This window comes from Mastigoproctus giganteus, chromosome 3, assembly GCF_048544385.1.
Source record: "Mastigoproctus giganteus isolate SK-2022 chromosome 3, ASM4854438v1, whole genome shotgun sequence".
Taxonomy (NCBI): Eukaryota; Metazoa; Arthropoda; class Arachnida; order Uropygi; family Thelyphonidae; genus Mastigoproctus; species Mastigoproctus giganteus.
The window spans coordinates 221,520,741-221,545,756 of NC_143577.1; the positions used below are offsets into that span (position 1 = coordinate 221,520,741).

The 25,016-nt window shown below is 33.5% G+C and overlaps 1 protein-coding gene across 1 annotated transcript in view; it reads left to right on the forward strand.

Moving 5' to 3' along the window:
• Positions 1–25,016, forward strand: part of rho-4 (rhomboid-4) — a 51,689-nt gene that overhangs the window by 18,439 nt on the left and 8,234 nt on the right. Inside the window, exons 4-7 of the mRNA XM_090370890.1 lie at positions 1,704–1,874; positions 6,929–7,071; positions 9,095–9,207; positions 15,729–15,829. Coding sequence (XP_090227016.1) covers positions 1,704–1,874; positions 6,929–7,071; positions 9,095–9,207; positions 15,729–15,829 — 528 coding nt within the window. The remainder of the gene's footprint in view (positions 1–1,703; positions 1,875–6,928; positions 7,072–9,094; positions 9,208–15,728; positions 15,830–25,016) is intronic.

Genomic DNA, 25,016 nt, shown 5'->3' on the forward strand with positions numbered 1-25,016 from the left:
ATTTCTCACAAAACAATGCGTGGATGAGCCAAGATATATTTCATGATTGGTTTCATAAAATATTTGTACTATGTGTATGATCACATTTGGTATCAAAAGGTTTACCACAATATGCAGTGCTACTGATGGACAATGCGTCTACTCATCCCATACACATATGTGATTTAAAAAGCGATGAGGGCAAAATATCATGCCACTTTCTGCCAACAAACACGACATCTCTCATTCAACCGATGGACCAAGGCATGATTGAGAGTATGAAACGTTGTTATTGCAAAATGTTCATTCAAAAACTTTTGGAAAATAAATTAGATGTGATAGAGTTTTGGAAAAGCTACACTATAAAAGATGCAATTTTCAGTGTCGCTGATGCCTGGAATAAGTTTCAGTCAGAAATATATTCAACTGATACAGAAACTATTCCAAAAGAAACTGAAATTTTGCAGTTATGTTCGGATGTTCCTGGTTTTAAAAATATTTCAACGGAGGGAAGAAAATGATTGACTGGATATGGACATCAGATGCTAAATTTTAGATGATGATGAAATTGTGCAAAGAGTGATGACAATTTCAGATGATTCTGAAACTGAAGGAGAAAAAGCTGCTGCTGATGGAACAACAAACATAATTAGACACTATGAAGCTGAAACTATGTTGTCAGAGTGCATTGAGTGGTTCGATGTACAAGAAGAAACAGATGCTACACAAGTGTTACTTTTACATAAAATTTGTAACATTGCCTCCCAAAAGGCTCGAGGGGTAATGAAACAAAAGAAATTGACTGACTTTTTTTTAGAAAAGAAATTTAATTTTGTAATATTGTTCTCTTTTAAATTTCTTTAATGACGTTAGAACAATGTTGTATGTATGTAATATTGTTTTCTTTTAAATTTTTTATGACATTACTAGACCAATATAAGTCCAAATATTAAAAATAGGTATGTATGTAGATATCTGTACTGTGATTTTTTTTTTTTTTTTTATGACCTGTAAAAAAATAAATAATAATTAAAAGTTTAATTAAATTTCATTAGGTTATGTATTATGTAATAAAATAAACAAGTTAGATGACCTGGTCTATTTTATGTATAATGTTTTTAATGTACATATTCTGTTATCCATCTATTTGATTATCCATCATGGTCTCAGTCCCGTAGCCTGACGGATAATTCAAGTTCTGCTGTAATAAAATTGAGACTTCCATTCGTCATGTTTTTCAGTGACTATAAATGCTTTCTAATACTGAATCCAGGAAAATCTACTAGTATTATTGTTGAAAATGTCTTATAAAATTTTTCCAGTTATATATTGCAATTTTATTTTTCACACCATAACACTTAGTTTTTAATGTCAACAGTTTGCATTTGTTTTCATTGTAAACACAACTGTTTTCCCAAGAAGTTTTAACAAAAAATGATAAATAGCATTTATATAATAAAATTCTTGCCTAATTATTGTTTATAATGGCAGTGCAAATTCTGTTATTGTAATCAGTAATTGGATATAAGTAGAAAGTGCTAATTGACATGTGCAACAATAAAGAACCATCGGCAGTGAAAGTATTAATGAAAACAAATGTTTGTAATGAATGTATCATAGGTAATAGATATTATTTCAACTGTAACTAAAGTTGAAAATATTTTCCTTACCAGTTTATATTTGTGCATTTTCTTTCAAATTCAAATTTTTTCTTTCAAATGCAGGTCCATGCTAGTGATCTTGGTGCTTCAAGACCAAAATTTCAGCAACTGGTACGATTTGCTGCCTTAGCAGTTGTTCCTAAATCTCAGACGGCAACAACTGTAAGACGTTACTTTGATGAATACAACTGCTGTCCTCCACCTATATTTTTGCTTCTCATCACTCTAGTTGAGGTTGAACCTTTTATTTTATTATATACAATGATCTATTCAATAGAAAATATAAAATTGGATAATTATGCTTATAATTAAAACAGTTCCAGTCATGGTATAAATATCATTGCAGTTAAAATTGATACTTTAGTATTATGAAGAAAAATTATCATTAGCATACTCAGGTTTCAAGTTTCTTTTGTGGGTTTTTGAATAATGGAAAGAATAAGTATTAGATCTTGCTTTCATTAAAGTGGGGCTTGCTTATTTTCTCATTATGTTTCAGCCACCACCAAAATAGTTGGTGGTGGCTGAAAAAAACAGCATAAAACTTCTGTTTTTTTTTTTTATTTTATTTTTTTTTTTTTTTAGCCAAAAAATTTCCTGCATACTTCAGTGGATATGTCTTGCCTACTGAAAATATGGTGTTTTTTTTTTTTTTATGTGAAAAAGCATAAATGCTTTAATGATATTAAACTAGGCTAAATAAAAAAAAAAAAAAAAAAAAAACACTTCATTTCTATTACTGTAAGTCTTTTAGTGTGTTGGTACCTAAATTATGAAACAAATTTCCTATACCAGGTATGTTCAGTATACTGTACTAACTACATTTTTTTAAGACATTGTTTTTCAAATCCACTGAATCTCAGTGGATTTGAAAAACATTGCATCTTTGCCAATCTTGACTTGATAATGGTTTCATTATCAAGTCAAGATTGGCAAAGATGCAATCTGCACTAAAGGTTTCACAGAAATAATGTGAAGGGTTTCTTGTGCAGGGTATCTCTGTCATGACTTGATAACAGAATAAGAACGTGTATTTAGAAATGTTTTCCCTTAAAAGCAAGTTACTGTAGTGTATTGAACACACCTTGTGCAAAGAAAACTTTATTTCATAATTTATGCACTAACAAACTATGAAAATCTTGCAAAAATATGTGGAATGAAGTGCTCTTTTGCTTTGGAATAGTGTAGTTTTTTTTTTTTTTTGTTTTTTTTTCCCTCTCTCTCTCTCTTCTTAGAGAGACATTGTCAGCTGCAGCCTGCTGATGAATTATCAGGTCCTCACACGTTGGTGTTTGTGCTTCAGAACTTTTTTGGTGTAGGTGCTTCAGATGCTCGTTAAATATTTCCTGTTTGACAAGTCCATTCAGTTTATCTTTTCTTACGCCGACCGGGCTAGTCGAGTGGGTAAAGTACCTGCCCGGCAACCCAAAGGTCGCGGTTCGATTCCCGCCTCGGGCTTGGATCAAAGTACTGCAAAAACCTTGGGAGGTGCAATATGGCCACAGAAGCCGATGCGCCAACAACTACCAAATCAAAAAAAAAAAAAAAAATCTTTCTTATTTACCATTCACTTAAGCACTAAAAACATGGGAATGGAATGCTGAATTATTACAATAATGGTACTGTAGTGTACTTGGAATTAGCAAAATACCACTAGTAACAACCTTGAAGTTTTTGACAACTATCCAAGGTAATCCTGGAGGAATAGGTTATTTGCAAAGCTGTTGCTTAATGATAGACTAATGCTTGAGAAACTGTTAAATTTAATAGTAGAAAAGAAAGTTGCATGGATAACTATAAATTAATCTCTATTAGTTAAGGAGCTAAGTATGCTCTGAAAATATTTTATCAAGGATGACTAAGAAGAGTAGAAAATAATTCTTTCCATGTATTATCACTAAAAGGGAGGGACTGTGTTTCACATTGGCCCACTATTGAATTGCATTGGTTACATTGCAATATTATTCATTTTGTCAGCCACCTGTTTAATCTTTTAATTGAATTTTATATAGCAGCATGCAAAATTTATGTACATATCAGATGACTAAAATAGAGCACATGAATAAGCTAATGGTCAATAATTTAATTACAGCCACATATAGTGATTGTTAATTGTTCACTTGCTTTCATTATTATGCAACTAATGTGGATGCATGCTTTTAAGCTCTATATGAGAATTAATTATACACTATCCTCCAATGCTTTTGGAACACCTTCATCCCTGGCAATTTGGTTAATTCCAGAGAGCACATGAAAGGTAAATAAAGCAGAACAGGATAAGAAAAGGACCATATCTCTACAAGAATGTGATAGATTATCACATAGTGGGCATGTGCATTCACATAATAAAAAATAAAAAAAAAGTGGAACATCTAAATTGGCTGTTGGCAACATTGTATGCTAATGCATGGCAGAAGGTAATGTTACCATCCATGACAAGCTAGTTAGCCTACTGTTAATTATCACCCTGATCAGTGTTGATAGTTGAAGCAGATGGCGGCAGGAAATTGCAAAGACCCCCTCATGAGATGAGCTGACTTGAAAGACAGTTGACAGAGTTAGATACATAAAAGAATTAACAACCATCAGTAAAACACTTCTTAGAATGGGTTATCATGATCATAAACTGAGTTGTCTCCAGCAGTGCATGTTACCACCTTTCTTGTTAAGGACTGGTGGTTTCATAGAATAGATGCATTGGTCATTACAGCAGTGGCAGATCATAATGTAGAGTGATGAATCTGCTATACAATGCAGGCATCAGATGGATGCACCTGAGTTTGGCATATACCCAAAGAACAGTTTGTTCTGATGCAATCATCCAGAATGTATTACACCAGCAATGAAGTTTGGTAGTGGTTGTAATGGTATGGACATGTTTTTCATGGTCTGGACTTTTAATCCACTGATTATTGTCAGTGAAACCATAAATGCATAATTAATGTCAGTGAAACCAAGAAGAATTGTTCAGAATACCACCATAGTTACCTATCGTGGAATTCTGAACAATTCTGCTTGGAAATTCTCTAAACAATTATTGACAAGAATAATGTGGGTGTCTGCCATTTCCAGCCCAAATCTGAATCCAGTTGAACACTTAGATATTTTGGAACAATTGAGAGGCAGAACAAGACATCCTGTTCAAGCAAACAAGTCACAGCCTTACAAGAGTGTAGGAAAACTCCAGTTTCCATAACGTGTGTGTGTGTGTGTGTGTGTGTGAGTGAGTGAGATGCTGACCATTGATTTCAGCATCAGACCTGAAACCTCTGTTTCAGTTTTTGTGCTTTATTTTCAAGCTGTGACTGTGTAGTTAATATAAATAATATATTAATTTATATAAATTATGTAGATTTAGATCTGTTTATTATATGTTTTGGATAGAACAGCATCAAGCAACTCTTATTTAAAGGGTTCCTTGCTTTCATAAACAGAACTTTGGTGGAATATATGTTCAAATCTGGGCAGGAAGTTAGTAGTGGTAAATGAAGCAAGATTATACATAAAAAAAAAAAAAAAAAAAAAACTACCTGTCTCATCTAGTGTATCCTCTAACAATTTTTTAATCCTTCCTTAAATGTATTCATGGTACCCTCTTCTACAACACCAAATGGAAGTTTGTTCCAACAATTGATTGCTCTTTAGCTGAAAACAAATTTTCAATGTCTTTCCTGCAACCATCTTTGTTCAGTTTAAATTTATGTCCTCTTAAGAGTATTATCTAACAAAGAGTAAAGATACCATTAGCATTTATCTTACTAAATCCATTTAAGTACTTCAGTTAGGTCTCTAAGAAGGTGCCCAGTTTTGAGGTTCTGCAATTTGTAGAGCAGAAATCTTTCTTGGTAAGCAAGCATGCCCTTTTGTGTCCCTTACTAATCTAATCTGGTTGCTTTCTCTGCACCCATTCCAAAAAATTCCAGCCTTCCTAAAATGAGGCCTCTGGACCTGTATGCATTTTGGTGATATCTTTCAAAAACAAAGTTTCCAGAGTTGCATAAACATTCTTTGAGGTTTTTTTAAGACATTGTTTTTCAAATCCACTGCTTTCATTATCAAGTCAGTATTGGCAAAGATGCAATCTGCACTAAATTAATTTAAATATACAAATTTAAATCCCTTTATTGTATGCACAAACTATAGTTTTTTGAACATAACCTAGAAACATTAACATTTTACATTAGTTTAAGCAGATATTATAAAGATGTGCTTAATATATTTATTAAATTTATGCAGTAGCAGGGGTCAGTGCAAGAGTGCAATAACGTGCACACATTTCAGAGGACTGTAATTTAAGCCCACATGACTGCTAACTTATGGTTAATCATTGAATTCACTGTAAAAATAATTAACTGTAAACTTCTCTGACCTAGTGGTTGTGCTGGAGTAGAAACAAGAAATGAGAAAGTTATCATTATTACCCTTTAGCTGTACTGTAACTAGATTGATGTATTTTAATAATGGTGTTTATGTACTTCAGCAATGTATTTATTTTTTTATGTGCTTAGCATTTTACAGAAAAGGTGAATAACTCAGAGGAACACAATTGGTTACTGTAGCAAAGGAATATTCATATAAAGAGAGAGAATCCCATATAATCTCCAGACAGTAAGACAGTGTGGCTTTGCCACTTTTGCTCGTTGGGAAATATTTGGGCTCAAATCCCATTAGACTGGAGGAATTTTTAAAGGCCTCTTCAATCAGGCTGTAATTGGCCAGTTTGCAGGTGAAGAGAGTGATTCTTTCCCCCTCTCCACACACACTTATTGAAGATTTTTTCAGCCTTTACAGCAGTGTGTAAATCAGCCTGTGAATGCACCCTTGTATAGATGTAACACCAACAAAACCCTAAACTATAAGAATTGGTGCACTTTCGTCTAAGTAACCAATATGCCAAAAATACTTGAACAGTGGTGAAACTTCAGTTCTGAAAGTTGCAAAATTGTATGTGCATCCCAATAATGGGATGCTTGCCTATCTTTTGAAAAGTTACCAATAGCTGTCAGAACTGCAGCTAAGATTGCAAAGTAATGTCACAAAGAAATGGCAGTTATACTCTTGATTATAATTGCCATTACCATTTATTTGCAATACAACACCAAAGAAGAATGTTGTGATAGTGCCCTAGTTCTAAGAGATAACAAAGCATAATCACTTTGTATATTCCTCTTCTTATCTATGAAAAATGGTTTTAATTTCTTTAATTTGCTGTTTTGATATGCTTATTCGATTCTTTTTATAAAAAGAACTTTAATAAAACATACACATTATTGAATTTTTTGTTTCAGGTTGGAGTTTTTGTCTATTACTGTATTGCATATGATGAAATAAGTGCCACAGGTCCCGTTCCAATGTCTAGCCCTCTGATATATAACCCGTATCGTCGGTATGAAGCCTGGAGATACCTTTCATACATGCTTATTCATGCAGGGTATGTTCATAACATTAGTTAGAATTTATATATGTGAAAATTGACTTTTATTCCAGTAAATGCTTTTGAATATACATATAAATTTCATTTATGAAGTTACTTTTATAGTTGTATCATAGGCGTAGTTTATTTGGAACATTTCACTTATAATAAGTAGGCACATTATAGCCATAGTAGCTTATGTGCCATTAAACTCCCATAACAACAACATTATAATAAGTTTTTCAGACTACACCTGTTGGTAGTACAGATTTTTATATGTGATGCAAGAGACTGAGGCCATGAAGAGCAAGTTGCCTTAAAAAGGAAATTTTAGTTTAGTTATTTTTTGTAAAAATAGAAATATGTCAAAGAGTTGGTTGATATTTAAGTTGAATCAGCTTTTCTGTACTGTTTTCATTAAGAGAGTAAAATCTTTTTTTTTTTTTTTTACTTTTTGTTGATTAATTAAATTATTCACTATCCTACCATATTTTATATTACCATTCTGTGCTCTGTGAAGGGACATTAAACATTTGGAGACCCTAATACAACTTGCTTTCAAAATGTTGGCATCCATTTACAATGTATAATATGCCACAACCACATCACACAGAAGTGCACATTTTATAAAAATGGTGGTATTTATAGCAGTTAGTTAGAAAGAGCTTTCTCCTTCCACTTTGGCTCAAGTAAAAAAATTGGTAAATGATGGGAACTGTGGTGAATTCAGTGATAAATTCATCAAAAAGTTTATCATAAAATCTATTGTAGTAAATTGATTACTTACACCTTTAGCATCTCATTTTGATGAGTTTAATTGTCAGCTGCTTCACTGATGAGGTTCCTAACCTCCTGTCATTGAGATAATAGTTACATAATAATTATCTGGAAGAATAACACTGTATTACAAGTAAATTGCATATTTTAATATAGTGGAAGCTATATGGCCTATGAAGTAAGTTAGTAAGTTGATGCCTACCTTGAATTCTGTGTTTAGCATAGCAACAGAATTTTGACCACTGTGACACTCTGTTCTTTAATACTCTAGATGTAACAAGCTACAAGCTTCAATATCTAAATTTCTTCAAGATGTACTACATTCAGAGATGGTCTTCAATTTATTTATTTCATAGGCCTTTTAGCTATTACTGTATTAAATACTTAAAATTTTAATTTCTTTTTACTCTATGGTAAATCATATAACTACTTCGTTATTCACAAGTTTTAAGAGCTTTTCTAATAGAGACCCACCTTGCTGTCTGATGCAAGATCAAATACATCTTTAAACAGGCTGTCATAGCAGTCTTATATTTTAAGCAAATTACAAAATAATCTCAAGGCGCCTCCGTAGCCAAGTGGGCAGGAGCGACAGTGCATAGCACACGCTTCTTGATTAGACCGCGGTTCGAGCCCATGACCACCAAATACGGAGGATGCGGAAAGGTCAGGGAATGACCACCGCATATCCCCGGAGCAATATGGCCTTAGTTGCTAATGCTCCTAAAAACCAAATAACAACAACAAAATAATCTTTAAGTGATGGTATTTGTTTAAAAGTAGTGTTTCTCACAACAACTCAGATACAGATTTTGTTCTGGTTAGGGTATTAAACCATTGCATTAATTACATATTTGAAATTCTGCTGGCTGCTAAATATACAGAAGATAGTCCTTAATTTACTAATAAATATCATTATACTTTTCTTGCTCTAACTGGTTTAATATGAATAATTCTTTACAGCAGCTTTGCAACATAAAATCCAAGTTTAGACTTTTCTTATGTAAATTTTTTGTTTGCTGCTCAGTAATAAAATATGTATGTGAGCCCTTGAGTTTTTAAGATGATAATATATTGTTTGCTAGTTGTGTGTATTTAAATGCTGCATATATAATTCTCAAACTTTTTTGTATGTATATATTTAAAAAAAATGTACTCGTTATGTAAAATTTTAAAATATTTTTAAAGACTATTATTATATATCTTTGGTATTAACTTATTCTGCATAAAAAAGATATATTTTTTTTTTAATTTTTTTCCTTAGAGCTGTCCATATTTTCTTCAACCTTCTGGTTCAGTTAGTTTTGGGAATTCCTTTGGAGTTGGTTCACAAATGGTGGAGGGTTGGACTTGTTTATTTACTAGGAGTTATTGCAGGTAAATCTGTCATAGTAACTATTAATTTCGGACACATTAAATACCTCTCCCTTAACATTTAAATACCATTCTTTGTTTAATCAGTTTTTTTTAAAACCTCACTGCTATCATAGAATTTGAAAAAATTTGTTGGTTCCAAATCAATAAGTGAGCGATAGGATAAAAGTCTATTGTTTTAATTTTTGTAAGGTTTGCATAAAAGAAAACAAATGTTCCAAATCATGACGTGTAAACTCATATGAAATTCCAAGTCTTGATGGTGCATGCCTGTTTATACATGCATGCATGGGCACAAACACAAAAAGGCTTTTACCATCATGATTTGTAACTTTTGTGGCATTCACATTGGGAGATGTTGTTCTCATTGTTCAAATTAGTGACAGATTTTGTATAGAGATTTGCAGTTTTGCTTCACATGAATTATCTCATCATAAATACTTTTCAAGTATACTTTGAAAAAAAATATCTTGCTGTAGACAGTTTTGAATTAAACATCTGACCTGATGTCAATTCTCCTCCTAACCTGATGTCAAATCTTAGTTTTTGTGTTCTGGTCAGATGCCTAAGAAATCAGTTTTAAGACTTATTGGATTTTTACTCTTAGCTGTTCTTAGAGAAAGTTTCACCCTCCCCACCTCTTGACCAATATGATTGGATGAGATACTCAAAAATACTTTTCTTCTGCCATAATGCAAATTCCCAGTTTATGTTATGGCATTAATTATTAAGATCTCTATAAAAATATTTAATTTTGCAGTATATTTTTTTTTTTTTCTTATGCTAAATGAGGAGTTCCCAACCTTATTCTGGTGATGCTTCATCTAAAATTCAAGATATCTAGAAAGCTACATAAAATAGAAGACAAGTGAAATTTAAAAAAAATTATAAATACATATCAAATAATTTTAAAATTTATGTTCCATTAATATAATAAAAGTTAATGCTGATAAAAGTAATAAACATTTATCAAAATTAATGTGATTTTGTGTGCTGTCTGCTAATTTGTAATTTTCTGGAATAAATGTCATGATTTTAATTATTATATTTGCTCTGAAATATCACTAATATTAGTTGCAAGTAATGGATTTAAAATGAAAGTGGCTATTGGCTGAATCACAAACAAATTAACAAATCAAGCTTTGAAATTCTTGATCTCTTTTGAATGTTCCAAGTAGACATTCTCACCAAATTTCTCATGGTTTCTTCTACTGTATTCTTTTATTAGGAAGTGATTGGGATGCACCTTTTTTATATATACTTTGGATAGTCATAAAATGTATTTGTATGTATATACAGATCCAGTCATTTTGAGTTTGTTTTAAATCAATAGGAATTGCTAAATCAGATAACCATCAAACCTCAGTGAACTCTTCGAATTGTTTATTCATTTCTTGATTCCAAAAATTTGTTTTATCTTAGAGCAGCAGTTCCCAACCAGTGGTTCATGAACCCCCAAGAGTTTGTGTAAGTGTTCTGGGGGGTTCACAGTAAAAATTCTGTAATGGTGTCTGCTTAGATTTACATAGGTATATTTTTGTAAACTACAAAATCGTTTAATATTAATTTATGCAGTTCAGTTGTGGGCTTTGGTAAAAGGTCTATGAAAATTGTAACTAATAATAAGCAAAGATAAAATTAAAGTAAAGAATTGCCAATGAAAGAAACCATATCTCCTACAATTCCTTATAATAGCTTACTATCTTTTTTTTTTTTATGAAAACCCCAAACACACAAAAGGTATCAAAACCTATAGTACTTAGTACCGTGCATGGGTTGAAGGAGAAGTATGGGGGGATACAGTATATCATATTATAAATATATTTTCCATACTAAATTTTTTTTTATTCTCAAAGACCATTGTTATGTATAGGTACTTAATAATAATTTTATATTATTGTGCAATATCGCTTATAAAAATGTAGTACTGGAAATATTTTATAATAAATATTCAGAACTATTATATGATTTCAGAGAATATAGGCTTAGTGGTTTGCGATAAAACTATTATGTTGAAAGGGGTTCATGGGTCAAAAAAAGGTTGGGAAAAAAGGTCTTAGATAATCCTGTAGGCATTGCAAGAATACCTTTTGTTAAGTTATCTTGCCTTTTAATACAAGATAAGGATAGCACTTTCAGTGGCCCGGTACAAATAGAATTCACCATATTCATGGAATGTTCAAAATAAAGCACCTTTAAATATAGTGCTTCCAATAAAAAAAAATTTAAAAAAAGCACCTTTAAATATAGTGCTTCCTAATAAAAAAAAAAATAAATAAAAAAAAATTGGCATTTTCCACAGAGTACAGTAATACTAGTGTTGCATCCAGTCATTGCTTTTGTACTATCTGTTGATGTGGTGACAAGTTTTGAAGAGGCATTACTGTTGTGTACGAATGTCATGTCATACGTCTTTCTTCTTACTAGTATAACTGACAGTACACCTTTTCTAGAATAATTTTTAAGAAAACACACCCCTAACAAAAATATTTAATTGAGCATTTATTACTAAATGCCTATTGATTCATTGCATTATACACTAAAATTTCAAATTTAAAAATCGTTCTTAAGTAATGTTGTCAGACATTAAATCAGTTGGCGCCTCCGTAGCCAGGTGGGCAGGAGCGGCAGTGCGTAGCACACGCTTCTTGATTAGACCGGAGTTCGAGCCCGTGACCACCAAATACGGAGGATGCAGAAAGGTCAGGGAATGACTACCGCATATCCCCGGAGCAATATGGCTTTAGTTGCTAATGCTCCTAAAAGCCAAATAACAAACGTTAATTCAGTTTAGTAATTTTTTCTGGAGAGTTGAACATCTTTTATGACTGATCTATTTTTAAATTTCTTAGAAGGGAAAATGACCTAATGGTATGAAATAACTACACAAATGAAAATGAAAAGATAGATATACTTAAGTTAAAGATTTTTTTTTTTTTTAAGTACTATTTCAGAATTTATAAATATTTTATTCTGCTTATGGGAAACATTTTTAAACTGAGAATTTCTAATTGCTTAACATTCTGTTCATTAAACTTATTACGAAGTTAGAAGGATGAGTTCCTTTGGAGTTTCAACATACCTTAAAAGGTCACAATTACAATAAGACAGAGAACAATCCACTAAGTAATTCAGAACTGTTCAGAAAAATCAGAACTTAACGGAAAATGCTTTACTGTGCTTGTTTCATGTGGTCAAAGCTATCCAATTATCAATGGATATCAATGAAAACAATTGCAATATGTCACTTCCATTATATCCAAATTTTTATACTAAAAAGGTTTTAAGGCTGAAAGCATCAGACTACGGAAAAATGACTAATCGAACAAGTTAGCATAATTTTAGTTTGTAGTAAATTACCGAAGTAGGTGGCATCATTTTTGTGATATCTCATATTATGAAAGCCTTTACAACGAGTTACCCTGATTATTGAATTACCTAGAATAAGCAATGCTTTGACACTGGATTCTTGAATAGGTAACACTTCGCCAGTTGATTCTTGGTGGATACCACCACGCAGGGGTGGTGGTATTCGCTGAAAATAAGTAAAATTAGTCTTCTCAGTGGTGAAGCATTGCTTATTGGAGGTAGTGCAATATCAGGGAAACTCATTGTGAAGACAGTCACAATATGAGATGTAAAAAACTATGCCATTTTACCTACTTTGGTGGTTTACTATGAACTAAAATGATGCTTGGCAATAACTTGTTCGATTTCTAAATGTTTATATTGCTTAATATTTTTTAATATTAAAAATGAAGAATTTCTATATTTTAAAAAATGTATTAAGTGGGAAAACATCATTATAATAATACACTGTGTATTCTTTATCACAAACTTTTTATGCAGGAAAAAGCTTTTTACCTGGGAAACTTCTTATGTGGGAAAATAACATTACAATACATAGAAGTGAAATTGGGACTTAAGAAACCAAACCTAGTAAGGGGGGGGGGAACCTCTTATGTGTGAACTTCTTATCTATATATATATATATATATATATATACAGGTTCTACTATATATATAAGCAAAGTATACAGGTTCTACTATATATATAATATGATAATTAACCGAGAGAAAGAGCTGACAGATGGAAATGTAAAGAGCACAAGGTGTCAAACTAATAGGGAAAGGATGGAAAGAAAGAGAAGTATTAAGGTTGGATGACAAGGGAAAGAAGGCAAAAAACCTAAGTGATACACTTTAATTATAAGAAATTAAAGGCTGAATTAGAAAGCCAATTAGGTGGAATGAAGCTGCAAAGGAAAAGTAAAAATAAATGATTAATATTAATGATTACAATAAAACAGCATGCATCGAATAATAGGGTGGGAAGATGTGAGAAGGTAAAAGACCAGTAAAATAATAAAATTTTTGATGCATGCTATAAATAATTGATACATAAAGCAGATAATTCTTTGAGGACTACACCTGATTAAATATCAATAAATTGCATTTCTATGCCTACATTTAGCTGAGGAAGAAAAAATATTAAAAAGGATACTCTAATAGAATAACAATAATATGCAAAAAGAAAGTATTAATTTTTTATAATAAGGTGGGTAAAAGCAGCAAATTCTTCCATGAAGATAGGGAGGGTAGTCCCAACACAGTGTATGTGACAAATTAAGGAAAAATTAAACAGTATAATAAAATTAAAATAATAAGTCAATGTATGCAGTAATAAGTGGATTTGAAGGGAGATTAAAGATGAATAAGGCAAATCTGAAGGAAAGGCAGATTGATACATTAGAACAGACTTAGTATTTACGTAATGTGACTAATAAGTAAGGTGCCTCTGTAGCCAGGTGGGAAGGAGCAGCAGTGTATAACACACGCTTCTTGATTAGACCGGGGTTCGAGCCTGTCACCACCAAATACGGAGGATGCGGAAAGGTCAGGAAATGACCACCGCATATCCCGGAGCAATATGGCCTTAGTTGCTAATGCTCCTAAAAAACCAAATAACAAATAACAATATAACTAATAAGTTGAATTGAAGAGAAAGTATAAGTAAGAAAATGATTTTAAAAAAAAATACGTACGGAGGAACAGAAATGAGTAAAAGAAAATGGTATTGGAAAAGGAAAATAAAGTGCAATAAAGGAGGTGAAAAATAATGCATAAAAAAGGTGAAGATAGCATAGAGGAAAGGATAGCAATAGCATCCACATTGCCCTTATGTTACTTTAATAGCTCAGCAGACAGAAAAGAAAAGAATTTTGGTATATTTGGAAAAGCTAGGAGTGTAACTTCCCAACCTCTTAGAGAGGGCCCTGGCTAAGAAAGGGCCCTATTAGAGTCCAGTATTATTTCCCAAAATGAAGAAAATAAACTTCAGAAAATTTGATGGCAATGCCTGTATCAGGCATTAAATATTCTCCTTAGATAAGGTGATTATTTGGCATTAGCAGAGACATATGATGCAAGAAAGCAAGCTTATGCAGCATCAGCCCTGAAAAAAACGCTCCCATTTCACCCCTCCGTTCGTTCCAAATACCTGTCCAGTTCAGCCTTAAATTTATTTATGCAATCAACTTCCACAACAAAAGGTGGAAGTCTGTTCCACCAATCAACTACCTGCTGGCTAAAGGCAAACTTCCACACTTCTATCCTACAACTGTCTATCCTCAATTTGAATTTATGCCCTCTCATTATTCTGAGCAAGAGGAAGAATCCTATCAGCATTGAGCATGCTCAAACCATTCAATGCTTTATACACCTCAATCAGATCACCTCGCAGGTGCCTTGTCTCCAGACACTGTGATCTGCAAAACTTAAGCCTTTCTTTGTAAGAGCAAACCTTCGTTCCATTCACTAATCTTGTTGCCCTTCTCTGTGCTTGTTCCAACAGCTCTACATCCTTCTTAAAATGAGGCCTCCAGACCTGTATACAGTACTCAAGGTGTGGCCTGACCATTGCCTTATACAAGGGAATAATCACCTTATCCCTGCTAGAAAAATTTCTGTATATCATTGACAAATCATTGACACCATGAGCTACTCTTGCAGTACATCTGCACTGCTCAGAAAACTTCATATATGCCTGCACTATTACCCCCAGGTCCTTTTCATTCTCTACCACTGTCAGTGTAGTATTACAGAGTTGATACATTACTCTGGGGTTACTGCTTCCCATATGTAGTACTTTACATTTGTCAATGTTAAACTTCATTTGCCACCTCTCAGCCCATCTGCTCAACTTTTCTAGATCTTGTTGCAGCACCGTACTGTCATTAGCGTCCTTAACAACCCTGCCAACCTTCGTATCGTCTGCAAACTTGGACATTAAGCTTGATATACCATCATCAATATCATTTATAAATACAGAAAACAGCAATGGACCTAACACTGAACCCTGAGGGACTCCACTAATAACATTAGTCCACAAAGAGCATTTACATCGCCTTATATATGAATAATCACTTTCCTCGATTTTTTGTGTAAATTGCAAAATGTAGTTGAACAAGAATTTTTATTTGCTAATTAAATATGAAACTAATTGTCATTTGTTATCCATTTTAGGATCATTAGGTTCTTCACTTTCTGATCCTAGAACTTTCCTGGCAGGTGCTTCTGGTGGAGTCTATGCCCTTATTGCAGCCCACTTAGCTAATGTAATCCTTGTAAGTAATTAATATTAAAAAAAATTAGTTTTATGTATTAAGTGAAATTATTATTAATTAATTGATAGCTCTGTATTCGTGGTTTCAAACTCCCTTGTATATCTGTTTCCTAATTATCTAGAATTTTGACTGTTTTGACCGTTTTAATCATTAGTGCATATAAATGCATACAATATGAATATTACTAGAAACACTGCATATTTCATTAATTTGATCAGTTTTTATGTCATTAAACTTGGAAATGGACATAAAGTTTTCTGATGCTAATAGTTTTACAGGAACATTAGCTTTAAAAAACATGTCAGTAGTGTTTGGCATTAATTCTCATGCCATTAAAGGCATTGGACAAAAGTTATTTGAATGTGTTTCATAACAGTTCAGTTTTGCTATTAAACAAAGAAGAAAAAGCAAGGCAAAAATGCCAGAACAATCATGTTTAACCAAGTCTTGCACCTCAAGAGAAGGAAAAAAGTGACTTTTCAGAGGATCTGTCTTATTTGGTAAGCAGCAGTATCCAAAAAACATTTATACCTTAATGATATTTATATGATGTGTTATTCATGAAATTCTCCGGGATATTGGAAAAAGTGTAACCAGATATCCACCAATGGAATGCTAGATGCTTGTGTTATTATAATGAGCTTTCGATATGTGGGAAATTAGAGGGGAACCTTGTCGGCATTTTCTTGCATGTAAGGTTCTCAAAAATTTGAATCACTCCACACTTGCAAGATTTTTGATTCTTTGTAGTCATAAAACCACACCGACAATCTACCCAATGCAAAAAAGTTTGCATTTTTGTTGGTGATGCTGCCCGTATATGTGATAATATCAGCCTTGCAGGTTTTCTTTCCAAACCTAATTTTACATTACTTGTTTAGCCCATGACCTACATAGTCTGACAGAAACAGTTCAGCAGAATAAAGTTCTTCCTTGTTTAAAAAAGGATCCTATGCATGTGGCCTCCCTCTTCCACTAGAGCCTGTTTTGACAAGGTGGAGAACATGGTTACATATAAGATTGTTTTATGACAAAAACTTTTATTCCATATTAAAAAAGTTTTTAATGTTTGCAGACGACGCTGCAGCTATTGGTGTTGCCAATGCATTCCTTTCCAATTCTTTAGTTATACAATATTTGCTGTTCATCGAAGCTTATTTTTCATGAAAACTTAATTTTATAACTGAAATTGAAGGATGGGGACATCCTTTGAGCAGTGCAATTGAAGAGGTAGAGAAAAGTCAGTTAGAAATTTCAGCCACATCTGGAGAGGTTACAGAAAAAATAGTTTTCTAATGTTTTAAAAAAGAACTTTGGATTTCATATTTTAAGGAAAACAGATCACTGTTAATGGAAATGAACAGGAACTTTCATTACAAGTACTGTTACAAGACTTCAAAGGCTCTCAATTTTAAATTTAGTTCAGTCACTTTTGTTGATGTGGAAACATTCTCTGCTCTTAAAATGATTATGGATGATAAATATCACAGATGTATGATGGACCATATTGAAAAATATATTACATATATTGTCACTGTAACAAAGATTAATCCATGTGCAAGTTGCAAATGATCTTTAATTTCAAACCTTTTGTTAACGGTTTTGTTATTTTAAATACTGAATACAAAGGAATACTGTATTGATAAACTGGTTAGTATATGTAAAAAATATTAGTGTACATAATCTGATGTCTAATCATCAGATTCTACATTGCTTCCAGGGAATTCTCACATATGCTGGCAGGGACAAATTTTTAATATAGAAATTGTAAATTACTTGAAACAATCAATTTGCTTCATAATAATTTGTTATTAACAGCTACTTATTAACGTAAAATTACGGATTGTGGTGTATTTGTTATTCACCACAATCTGTAATTTGCAAAACACTCTAGCATAACAAAAATCATCACCTGCACACACAACACATTCTTTATAAGTAATGCTTTAAGTAAACTAAGTAAGGTTATAGCTTTAGAAAATAATGCTACTTCAAGTTAGGTTTTTCTGTCATAGCTGTCTGGGGGATGCCGTGATTCCTCCAGTGACAGGGCTTCAGCTCTGGCTCCTTAGAAACAGCTACAGTTATCCACAAGTCACCCTAAAGTAAGTAATATAATTTTTAATGAAATAAAATTTCCTAGTGTCTCTATTATTCATTCGTCAGTTCCTTTTAGTTTTTTAATGATTAATGGATTAACTTACTGGGTGGTGTTATTCAATTAAAGATGTTATTAGTTACTTTACATTGATTTGTGGATAAATGTACTTGTTTCTAAAGAGCTGGGGGCCAAAGTGTTATCACTGGAGGAACTGCAGCATCCTCAGATAGTCATGACAGAAAAAGATTTAGAAAATAACACAAGATTAAGAGTTATTTTCTAAAACTTTGTCATTCACCAATATTGAAATAGTACCCTGCTTGTTCATTAAACTAAAATTACTTTCATTCATTATCCTCCTGAGTAGTGGAAGCAACTCACGTGATGTATCAATAAACACACGTATATCTAAAAATTTGTCTCCAAGTCTGCGTGCTATTGCTGCTACTTAAATATTTGTTTAATAAAAGCAGCAGCCAGAAAATGTGTTCACGTGGAATCCTAGAACTAGCTACATCTCTATGTGGACTTATGTTATTAGTGTAGTCCCCCAGAGTCCAGTTCTGGGCCCACTGTTGTTTTGTGCATTTATCAATGATGTTGATGAAGGTAATCAGGCTTAATGTCCAAGTTTTCGGATGATATAAAGGTTTGCAGGGTTGTTAATGACAGTAAAGACAGTATGCTACTGCAGCAGGATAATAGAAAAGTTAGGCAGATGAAGTTAGGGCTGAGAAGTGGCAACTGAAGTTTAACATTGACAAATGCAAAGTACTGCATATGGATAGCAGTAACCCAAGAGAAACGTACCACCTGTATGGTACTACACTCAGGGAGGTGGAGAATGAAAAAGACCTGGGGGTAATTGTGTGCAGTCAGATATGAAGTTCTCTGAGCAGTGCAGATGGGCTGCCAGAACAGATCATGGAGTTTTGTCAATGATATATAGGAATTTTGCTAGCAGAGACAATGAGGTGATTATCCCTTTGTATAAGGCAATGATCAGGCCACACCTTGAGTACTGAGTACAGGTCTGGAGGCCTCATTTTAGAAAGGATGTTCAGTTGCTAGAACGAGTACAGAGAAGGGTAACAAGATTGGTGAGAGGAACAAAGGGGTGCACTTATGAAGAAAGGCTTAAGTTCTGCAAGTTGCAGTATCTGGAGACTAGGCACCTGTGAGGTGATCTGATCGAGGTGTATAAGGCCTTGAATGGTTTGAGCAGGCTCATTGCTGACCGGATACTTCTGCTTGCTCAGATTAAGAACCTGAGGGGACATAGTTTCAAATTGAGGAAAGACAGTGTAGAATAGATGTGTGGAAGTTTGCCTTTAGACAGTGTGTAGTTGATTGATGGAACAGACTTCCATCTTTTGTTATGGAATTTGATAGCTTAAATTAATTTAAGGCTGAGCTAGACAAACATTTGGAGTGACTGGATGGGTGAAATGGGAAGTTTATTTTATTTATTTATTTTTTTTTTTTTGCTGATGCTGTATAAGCTTGCGTTCTTGCATCATATGCCTCAACTAATGCTATCTAGGTGGCAGTTTTCTGGGAAAGCAAAAGAAATGCATTATTACTGAGGACCTTTCATAAGGAGTCGTCGGGGGAGTTTCCTTGTTAAATGAATAAATTAATTTCTGTTTATTCTCTATATGGCTTTGACCAGAAGAGTTTACAATTCATGTGCTTGTTTCTAAAAACTTCTATTATTAAACTCTAAACTTGTGACTGCATATATATTGAATTATAGTCATGGGCTAAAACATTATAGCCACCTATCTGATAGCATGTTGGGCAACCTCTTGCTGTTATAACCACTTACACCTGTCGTGGCATTGACTCCATGAGACTTTGGTAGGTGTCTTCAGTTATCCTGGACCAGCTGGATAGAAGAGCATCCCAGAGTTCAGCAACAGAACAAGGTGCATTGGCATGGACTGGTGAATGTTGCATTCCACTGCATCCCACAAATGTTCGATGAGATTGATATCAGAGGAATTTGGTGACCAGGAGAGCAACAAAATGCTTGGACATGATCCTCAAACCACTGCTGTACGTTGCAGGTTTGTGACATGAGGCATTATCTTGTTGAAAGAGTTCAGTGGCATCTGGATACATGGTCATCATGTAAGGCAAAACTTGGTCAAAAATAATGCTGAGATAGGATCTGGCAGTGAGGGTGTGATCAACAGTGAGCAGCTGTTCACCTGCTCACTGTTGAATACACACCTATCCATCAGTATTTATTGAGGCGCCTCCATAGCCAGGTGGGAAGGAGCAGCAGTGCGTAGCACTCTCTTCTTGATTAGATCGGGGTTCGAGCCCGTCACCACCAAATACGGAGGATGCGGAAAGGTCAGGGAATGACCACCGCATATCCCGGAGCAATATGGCCTTAGTTGCTAATGCTCCTAAAAACCAAACAACAACAACAATCCATCAGTATTGATGGAGCTCCAACCTTGATTCATCACACCAGGCAACTCTTTTTCCAGTCATCCAGTGCCCGGGAATGGCGATTCCATGCTCACTGCAGGTGGAGGCGTTAATATGGTTGGTCAACATGGGTGCATGAACAAGCTCCTCAGCATGGGCACCTGTACAAGTCTCATATCCACTGTACTATGGAATATTGTTCCCACATCTGGGGCAAGTGCCCCTATGACTTCTCTCAGGCTTCTGGACTCCATTCAAAAGAGAGCAGTTAGGTTAATTAATGACCCATCTCTTACAAAGTCCACTCTGAATTTCTTTCTGTTTCTTCTGCATGCCTTTTTTATAAATACTTCCTTGGAGCCGTTCTTCTGAATTGGTTTCTATAATTCCTCCTAGCTCTTCCAAATCAGTCTGAACACATGCCACAACCAGTCAGCATCCTTTTACTCTCCAGCTTCAAACTCACAAAACCAACTTTTCTTCTTCTTCATTTATTCCCTCAACATCCGTTTTTTGAAACATCCCCCTTCATATGTATTTTCTGAAAATTACCATCTACAGAAATTCAAATCTGATGTCAACAAATATCTTCATCTTCTCAATCTTCAACCTATGCACAGTACTAAAGGTTCTAATATCTTTTGTGTTTGAGGTTATAAAAAAAAGAAGTCAACAGTGGAGAGAGAGGGAGAAAAACATCTCTTTAGTATCTCATGTTTCCGAGTTTTGTGCCATATAGTAGTTTTAATTTGTAATAAATTTATAGCTTTGACTACAGAATGGATATGTGCTGTATATGGATTAAACATCTTTTTGCACATTTCATCTATACAGTAGAATACAGTAAACATTATTTGTATTTTAAATACAGTGGATTCTGGTTATTTGGGCCACCAGTTAATCGGGGCAGCCGATTAACCGATTGGAGCAAATTTGGGGCAAATCTTAAAAAACAGAACCCAGTCGAGAAAATAGCCAGGGTTTATTTTGCTTAACTGGGACAGCATGCCGTTTAATTGGGGCAGGAGACCGCAGCACTGGAGATTACCCTACAATTGTCTCCGACGGTACCACGTGGTTCGGTTGAAATTCTGGAGGTCACAACCGTAAAACGATAAAAACAATTAGCATTCACCTGTTTGTTGGGCTTTTCTGTTAGTGAAATCTATCATAAGCGGACAGTAAGCTCTATCTTACTGAATTTGTGATAATACCGACAGCTAGAATTCTGTGGGTTATTATGATGAAATGTGTTTACACTTCCATGAAATTTTAAATCGTGTAAAAAAATTAATTTTCAGATCTTCTCTTCATTCCTATTTTTAAAGCTTTGTAACTCGTTACTCCGTTCTCACTTGCACGTATTGTGTTACTTGCAATTTGTGTGTGCTGTGTTCTTTGTTATTGATTGCTTATCTTTTTACTGCTTTAAATTTTAACCCCCCCCCCCCCCGCCCACAAATGCCAATGAACACAAATGTCAACTAGTTCGTATGTACATATTACAGTACATATTAATTATTCCGATTATCACGTATATTCTTCCAATTTTCATGTATCATTTAATTTTTTAATTGGTAAGGTAATAAAGGGTAAATTTGTGCTTAATATATTTTTCTTTTATAGCCTGTGGATAATATTCCTCCTATTTTCACTAATTAGAATCGCTGTTTAATAGAATTAAAATTCAATTCACAAACGTGATCACAATGATTGGCGCTTACTGCACATTGTATAGTGAACGGTACTTTACTATGTTGAGTTCGTTGTAACGTGATTTGATTGTACAGTGAACCAATTGTAAAGGGGGGGGGGGTACATTGTATTTTTACCTATTTACGTGAAAATTCGGATAATTGGGACAACCGCTTAATCGGGCCAAAATGCACTAGTCCCGATGTGTCCCAAATAACCGGAATGGACTGTATATGTAATAAAATATTTTTCCAAAATTCTTCTAAAATCTAGTTGTGACTTATGGTATGGTGCATCTTATTGACCAGCAAATACAGTAGTTGAATTAAAATGAAATATACAAAATGCTAGTAACTGTGTATCTGTGAAGTTTGAAATTGTTTTGAAGTAAAGTCCTAAACCCCTTATGTTTCTTTTAACTTTTTTTTTTTTTTATACATTTCTCATTTAACATTACACCGGAGGAATCAGGTTTGTCTTTCACCATGTATGTTATGTGTTATGACCTTGTTATTTTCCAAACTGTTTCTGCCACTTAGAAAGCCAGTGATATCACCACCCTTATCCTTTATAACAAATGAAAGTAACTTCTTATGGTCATTTTTGCAGTGGGAATTTGATTAATTCTTGAAATTAAAATGTGTTAAATTGACACACAATAACAACAAACCTAGTAGGTCTGTTGTTATTTTTTTTGTGTATACTTGCCAGTTTTTACATATCTTTAAGAACTTTTATTAGATATAGTGATGTGGTTCATTTCCTTACTGAAAGTTGGAGATTATGACTGCAAGTGGAGCACCTGCATACTGTTCAGCATACATGAAACATTTAGTGATTGCTTTTGTTCTAAGAATAATTTTTTTTGCCAGCTGTCTGTGCCTATTGTCACTGGCATTTTACTTGTAGAACATTTAAACCAAAATGCATACTCAGCCATAAGACTTAAAATTTGAAGCAAAATACTCAAGAAATGTGGTTCCAACTTAACGCAGGCAATATTTTGCCATTTTCTCATTTTAAATGATCAACATATGTTACAAAGATTGTCCCTTTAGGATTATCATATTATACCAGCCTGAGATATTTATAACACTTATGCCTTAATTTATTTTATACACATTATTCAGATTAACTCCTAATTACAGATAATCTGAAAAATAGATATAATGAAAAATGTATAATGTTTTAGAACATTTACCTTCTTTTTTTAAGTGTATTTCATGGACTGGACAGTGTGCTTGTTCTTGCTTTCTCCCAGATTATATTCTCCTTGTGGCAATGTCAAACTTATACAAGAGTATATTTCTTAGCAATTTCCCATCCCAAATTATTATTAATAGGAAACTGTTTTATTTTGTTGTTTGTGGCACTCGCAGTTTAAAAGTGAGAATGCCACAAACACTCACTTTTAAACTCTGCTCAGCTCTCACTTCTCTACTACACATTTAGTTTAAAAGTACAATAATTTAAGTGCTATTGTACTTGCTGTCATATAGAGTAATACTGAAATAATCACTTTGTTTTATAATTATAAACAATACCTGATAAATTATGCGACCTGCCTGCCTTGGATATTTGTATTTGAAAATACAGAACTACTTTTGATCAATTTGTGTTGTTATTTCTGTTTTGTACTATTTATCCATGTTTATTATTCTTAAAAACAGCCTGGTTTTACTTCTCTTTGCCCCTTGTTTTGCAACACTTCCTTTATAAACAGAACTAATTATTTGTCATTCTGATATGTTATACAATCTCTTGATTTTGTTACTTTTTTTTTTATTACTCATTTGTTCTATTCTTATCCTTAGTTTGTATTGACCAATGTATAATGACTCACATAAATGTGGGAGTTGATATTTCTTTCAAAGAGAATTTTTTTCTTTTATTTTTGTCTTTAACGTTATTTTTGTAGTTTTTCTCCCCTCCTTCCACTTTAGTATGTATTTTATCATTGAATGCTTTTGGGTGTTTCACAGTGGGTGGGACTTTGTAATAATTTTGTCCAGCACTAATTTAACAATGGTGGTTTTAAGTTTGTCTGCATAAGAAACTTCTTATTAAAATGCCTGGATTTTTACTGATCAGTTGCCAGTGAGGACTGAAAACATAATATCTGGGATGGAAATTTCCACGATCATTGTAAACATTTATTCTAATAAACAGACCAGTTGATGAGTATTGTTTTTAAAAATTAGCAGTCTCGGGCATAAGATTTCACTAGTGAGGCTTTGTTAAAACTGTATTAATTTTGTTGTCATGTTACACCTGTGAGGTGTAACTTAAAAATAATGAACCTCATTAATTGTTGTCTGAACATAAAAATTGATTTTCTGTATCCCAGTATCTTCCTAAATATAGACAAATTTTTACTTGGTAAGGTTTTTGAATTTTTATTTATTGTTTTCCCCGAGTTATATGATTGCACCCAGCAGATACAACCCACCACTTTTGTTCTACTTTTTACTTGTAGTAATGATAGTATGAGGAACCGATGGCAATTGATGCTATAACGCTTAGAATATTAGTGAAAAGGCCTTGAGCATCAGGAATAATCATGTTAGAATAAATGTTAATTCAACCGACAAACCAGTTAAATTGAGTTTATTGAAATAAATGAATAAATTAAGTTGCACAGAAGTATTAAAGTAAAATATGTACAATCAATACATGTATGGCAAAAATAAACAATTAACACAAAAGAATAAAAGTGATAAATATGCGCAAGACTAAAAACAATAAAATATATATCAAGGAGCTTTTGGGGTGAAGTGCCTCTTTGTCAACTTAAACAAGATACATGACAACAGATCCTTATATTATACAGAGGCATAGCCTTGTGCGCATTAACAGCAACTAAGTGTTGATTGTGTGTGGTGAAAGAAGAGAAGAGAAAGAAAGAGAGAGATGTTAACCATCAGAAATGGTGCAGTACATGTTGGCCCT